The sequence below is a fragment of the Macrobrachium nipponense genome, chromosome 15 (genome assembly GCF_015104395.2).
Source record: "Macrobrachium nipponense isolate FS-2020 chromosome 15, ASM1510439v2, whole genome shotgun sequence".
In the NCBI taxonomy this organism is placed as follows: Eukaryota; Metazoa; Arthropoda; class Malacostraca; order Decapoda; family Palaemonidae; genus Macrobrachium; species Macrobrachium nipponense.
Window position 1 is genome coordinate 29,235,440 of NC_087208.1, and position 6,000 is coordinate 29,241,439.

A 6,000-nucleotide genomic window follows, 5' to 3' on the forward strand; every position below is an offset into this window, starting at 1 on the left:
CAGCACTCAGCACTCTATGTACAGCCAAGTTCTTTTTGAAAGCCAGAGAGGGACCAATACCCTTAACGTCATGCGCTCTAGCCTGCACAGACATGGTGGTGGAATCATCAAGAGACAAGTATGCCTGTCTGATGGCTTCCCGTATCCAAAGAGATAGAATTCTTAGACACCTCTTTCTTGTATGGACTGTGCTAACAAAAAGTCTGCGGCAGCCTGGTCTAAGGTGCCGAGTCCTTTTAAGATAGCAATGCAGGGCCCGGACAGGGCACAACCAAAGCTCTTGAGCATCACCACCCACAGTCATTCGGTGATGGAATGGAAAATGAAGTGAACCTGTCATCGTGCACAGGGAGGGGGATTTTGGGTCTTGGCCACGAATCCCGGGAGAAATTCGAAGGACAACGACCCCCAACCCCTGGTGGGCTTCACCTCATAGCTCAGACTGTGGAGCTCTCCTACCCTCTTGGAAGATGCCAAGGCCAGAAGGAAAACTGCCTGGAGCGTCAAGTTCCTGTCTGATGAGCGACGCAAGGGCTCATATGGACTCTTAGTGAAGCTCATAAGAACCAAGGAAACATCCCACATCGGAGGCTTGAGCTCTCTAGGAGAACTTAACTGCTCAAACCCCTTAACTAGCAAGGAAAGTTCCCAGGAAGAGATGTCGATACCTTTAGGGCATAACTCCAAACTCAGGGCCGCTTTGTTTGTATAGTGCTTTTACGTTGCATGGAACCAGTGGTTATTCAGCAACGGGACCAACGGCTTTACGTGACTTCCGAACTACGTCGAAAGTGAATTTTTATCACCAGAAATACACATCTCTCACTCCTCAATGGAATGGCCGAGAATCAAACCCGCGACCACCGAGGTGGGACGCCAACCATGAAGAGACAGGGATTCTACTGACTGGTAGAACATTTCCGCATGGGGCTGACACAGATGTCGCCAAGGGGGAATCTCCCTCGGAACCTTTCACAACAACAACAGAAGATCTGGGAACATTTTGCCTGAGGCCACCGGGGGGGCTACCAAAATCATCCTGAGATCCTGTGAACTCATTAGCCTGTTCAGAACTTGACGGATCAAACAAAACGGAAGGAAGGCATACACCTCCATGTTGTCCCAGGTATTTTGGAATGCATCCTTTGCCAATGCTAAAGGATCTGGGACCATTGAACAGAATATATCAGCTTCCTGTTGAAGCGAGCCGCAAAAAGGTCCAACATGGGTCTACCCAAAACCTGGAAAAGCTTGTCTGCCACTCAACTCCGAGACGTTGATATGTTGCTGCTTGTCCTCCAAACGCCTGAAGCAATGAGGCCGCCCAACCTGCGAGGGAGGCGTCTAAGAACAGAAGGAAGTCCGGTGGAAGAGAATGCAGAGGGACATCCTTCGAAAGATTCTGGTTGTCCAACCACCAACAAAGGTCTTCTCTCACTTCTAGAGACAGAGGAACCATGAGCAGGGGTGAGTCTCCTGCCGGAGACCAGAATCCTCCCAGTCTCCATTGCAGAGACCGAAGATGTAGACGCCCATGAGGGACCAGCTTCTCCAGGGATGACAACACTCCCAGAAGAACCTGCCACTGATCCGCTGACTGATGTGGTTCCGACAGGAAGTTGCGTGCCACCACCTGCAACTTCTCTAATCTCTGATACGACAGGAAAACTTTTGCCACCGTCGTATCGATGACCATGCCCAGGTATAGAATCCTTTTACTGGGTATGAGGTTCAACTCTACGATGCCCAGTTCCAGACAGAACCGAAGTAGACGATCTCTGTCCTGCAGCAGCTTTTCCCTGGAAACTGCCAAGACCAACTAATCGTCGAGGTACCTCAGCAAACGGATCGCGAGCATGGGCAACTTGACACGAGAGAGAAGACCCTTATGAACACTTGAGGGGCTGTTGTCAGCCCGAAGCATAGGACTTTGAACTCGAAGACCTTGTCCTTAAGAGAGAAGTGAAGGAACTTCCTGGATGTCGGATGAACAGGGATTTGGAAGTATGCGTCCCTTAAGTTTATCGACAGCATGGATTCGCCTTCCCTCATGGCTGCCAACACTAAACTTGGGGTCTCCATCTTGAACCGTGTCTTCCTGATGAAGTGATTCAAGATGGATAAGTTGATCACAGGTCTCCATCCTCCCGACACCTTGAGCACCAAGAAGATGTGACTGTAAAACCCCGGAGACAGACGCACTACTTCCTCTATCGCATCCTTGTCCAGCATCTTCTGCACCTCCTCCCGAAGAGCCAAGAACTTCAGAGAATCTGGAGGATATGCCTTCCTGAGCTGCAGTTTGTCCGACAGAGGAGGAGAGAAGTCGAATGGCAGTAGGTACCCCACCCGAAGGACATCTACCACCTACTTCTCCACCCCATAACTCTGCCACTTGGCCCAATGGCCCGCCAGGCATCCCCCCACCCGTGGTACAGGAGAGGGAGAGGTGCCTAACCTACCGACAGCCCCCTTTACCTCTGACCTAGGCTGAGTCGAACGGGAAGGCCCTGCCGAACTCGAATGCCTCGACGGCCTACCAGGCAATGATCTTCTTGACTGCTGCTGGACAGGGGGAGGAGGAGGAGCCGGACGTCTCCAAGGATGAGACTCCAACTTAGACACAGCCTGGTGCACCAGTCTGTCTTTGGTGTCAGCCCAATGCTGGCCTATTGCATTCTAATCAGCAGGTTAGCCCATAAATTAACACTGAGGTGGGCCATATACAAAAACGCCTTGCCTCTGGACTGCAACACATTGGTAAGAGAGGATGCACTCACCAACGCTGAGGCATCCTGCGGAGACAAGGACGGAGCCACCAACCCCACCTGCTACAAAGTCAATCCCGGTTTCAGGCGAATGACGTCTGGGTTAAGATAGCGCAACATAAAAAAAGTTGAGTTCATAGCATAGTACTTCCTATGCCTGGTGAGAGGTGGGAGTAGTAGCTTGGCAGAGCTCCTAGAGCGAAGCGAACCGTCCCGGTCCGAAACAGAGGCGTTAACCTTATCCAAGACTGACTAGATGTGCCTGACAAGGGAAGCTGAAGAGATGAGTGGGGATCCTGCATAGCTCCCACCAAGGCTTCCAAGCAAGGAGTGTAAGACGACAGAGCCCGAGACCTACTTTCCAAATTGTTGAACCTACGAATGAGACCAACAACTTCTGAAAAGGAAGACAAAAACTCTTGGATGTGTAGGCTCCTCTAAGGTACCTTCTTCATTAAAATTAACGGAAGAGTGAGCAGCCAAACAGCCTGAAACACCAATTAACCTGAGATGAACCCACTATAACACTAGGAATATCACTATGTTCTCCTCCAAAAGATGATTCATTAACATGTCCGTTAATGGTCATGGCCGTGGCAGACTTACGAACGTGAGTTGGAGAGGAATCCCGAACATTCAAGATCGAAGGAGAATCCTCCAGAATCGAACTCTTAGAAGTATCAGTGAGAGGGGCACGTAAATACTCCTGCTGCAGCAACTCCGCGCTCACCACCTTCAACCTCTTTACAGGCGCCTTGAGATCCCTAGGGCGACGAATAGGCCTTGGAGAAGATGATGCATGGACAGGGGAGGTTGCAACACACTCGCGATGTGCATGGACGGGGGAGGTTGCAACACACTCGAGATGTGCACGGACGGGGAGGTTGCAACACGGCCGCGATTCGATGTAGAGGACGAAGCAGCTGCTGCAGATTACACAAGGGAAGATACACTAACACTCTCCAAAACACCAACACTCTCGAGAACACGTCTGCGTTGTTTCTCCCTCGTAGGCGAAGAAAGAGCAAAGTCCTTAGCCTTTCAACGCTTGATACGCTTTGTCGTAGAGGGGGAAGAAGGAGAGGAAGACAGTACTGGTTCCTTATGCGATCTCTTCGCAGGAGGCGGGGACGAAGCAACGAGTTTCCTTCCAATCCTCCCAACTTAACATCCAAAACTGAGTCCAACCTCTTAAGCACTGCCTGGCATAACCTCAGACTGATCTGCAAGAGAAGACTCCAATGACATGGAAGGGAGATGTAGCGAACTGGGTGGCAGAGATGACGTCACGACTGAGAGAGGCAGTGCAGAGGAGATGACTGGGATTGACGTCACAGCTTTGCCTCGGTGTGAAGGGGAATCCGACGCCACTGGTGGAGGAATACACAACGACGGATCCCGTGACGTCATCAATGGGGCTGAAACCACAGCTTCCCTCCGACTCGAAGAAGCAGCAGCAGTCACTGGCGGAGCAATACGAGATGGCTGACCTCAGCTACCCACGAAGACGAGGCCAGGAAGAGGGGGGGATGGCCTGGCAAGCCTGAGGTGGGGGGTAGCAAGCCTCCAAAAAGTGCGCAAGCAACCCTTCCAAGGACGGGGTACCCCCCGAGCCCGAGCGTCTTCCAAATCGCCTCCAACTCGGGAATAAATGAGAATGATGAAAAAGCCCCGCCCTTCCCGGGAATCAAATAAACTCCTGAAGAAGATGGGGCGACATTACAAAAATCAGCCTGTTGACCTCCCGATACTTCCAGCAACGAATGAATGGAAGAAAAGGAAGGAGACACAGGAGCAACACTACAATGGGGGTTGATACTGCAAGAGACGAAGCATCGGGAAGAGGTGAAAAACCTTCCCAAGAAGGAAGAGTTGAAACTCTCCGATGCTCTCTCTTCTATAAAACGACTTCCACTGTTCTTGAGGCCATGCCCGGCATTCCGTGCAAGGATTCGTTATAGTAAAAAAAAAACAGCACCTGCTACATGTGATGTGGGATCGGTCGGCGCCGAAGCCAATAAACAAGAACACGGAAAACCTGGAATCCCGGGGCACACACGTTGACGAGGCCGAGAAGGAGCAGAAAAAGCCATAATATTAGCAAACATACACACACACTAAACACAAGCGAAACGGGCAATGAATCGGGTAAAGGGCAAGAGAGGTTAACCACTACACTCGCCCAGGCGGTTAAGAAAAGACCGACGCATTGCCATAGGTGAATGGTCTATGACCATTCTTCACCCGATCTATGTATGCGTTGCCAGATATCACAAGATTCCTTGCTTTCATCTGATTGGGCAACATTCCAGGAACACAGCTCAATATATGACTCACCATGTAGATAGTTTAGTGTTCATTTTCCTCAATAGATGGCGTGTGCTTTGTTTATGGTTTGACGGCAATATTCAGATTTGATCGCCAAATTCATTAATTAGTATTATTATTATTATTTTTTTGTTTGCCTCACTACCCTCTACAGTCAAAATAATTGAGGAAGAAACTAATAACAATAATTATGAAGATACAAAATTTAGGACGTGAAAGTCACCGATAATGTGCAGATTCTGAGAAGTTTAGTATACTGTAGTTGACTAATGATTAGGCTAACTCAAGAATGTAGGCTAAATTTGTTAAGTACACTATTTTAAAGAAAATTATACAGTATAAAGTTATAAAATGATGAAGTTACAATATATGAGTAATAAAATGATAAAAAAGCAGTGTCAGAACTTAGCGAAGTAGTAGGCTAAGTTGGAAACTAGGCGGTTTGTATGTGGAGTTACCTTACAAGACTATGTTTACCGAGGGGCTTCATTTTTTAGGGATATATTCTATATTCTGGGTTCTGTGGTCCAGCAGAGGCCTGGTCCCAAGGTTTCCAGATTAAAGAGGTTGGACTGTATCCATAGTAATACCTGAATCTTTTCTCTTTGCAGAATGCCAGATCCAGAAAGAACAGCTACAGCATAAACCATCAAGGAATTTTTAGAATTAAAACGGATTGTAAATGTTTTAAAAGGTGCCTCAGACAATATATTTTCTTTATTTAAAAAGAACATTGCTTTTTGATAACTGAAAGGACATATTTTTTAATAAATTGTACAAAAACCCTTACGGTTATGCCATTGCTTAGGCTAAAATCAATTTAGACTGTATTTGTAACAATTTTTATTTAGAAAAGTAAGGATGTACAGATTTTGTTTTCTTAATAAAATATATAAAGTTATTG

At 48.0% G+C, this 6,000-nt stretch overlaps 2 protein-coding genes across 6 annotated transcripts in view; one reads left to right on the forward strand and one right to left on the reverse strand.

The window, feature by feature from the left end:
• The window catches only part of LOC135227060 (structural maintenance of chromosomes protein 6-like), a 287,005-nt gene extending 281,008 nt beyond the window's left edge, over window positions 1-5,997 (forward strand). For all 3 annotated transcript variants that reach the window (XM_064266876.1, XM_064266875.1, XM_064266877.1), the window contains exon 25: window positions 5,708-5,997. In XM_064266876.1, coding sequence (XP_064122946.1) covers window positions 5,708-5,741 — 34 coding nt within the window. In that variant the 3' untranslated portion in view covers window positions 5,742-5,997. The remainder of the gene's footprint in view (window positions 1-5,707) is intronic.
• Window positions 5,923-6,000, reverse strand: part of LOC135227061 (CXXC motif containing zinc binding protein-like) — a 62,954-nt gene continuing 62,876 nt past the window's right edge. For all 3 annotated transcript variants that reach the window (XM_064266879.1, XM_064266878.1, XM_064266880.1), the window contains one exon: window positions 5,923-6,000. This exon is cut by the window's right edge and continues 1,496 nt beyond it. The gene's annotated coding sequence lies outside the window, so the exon portion shown is untranslated.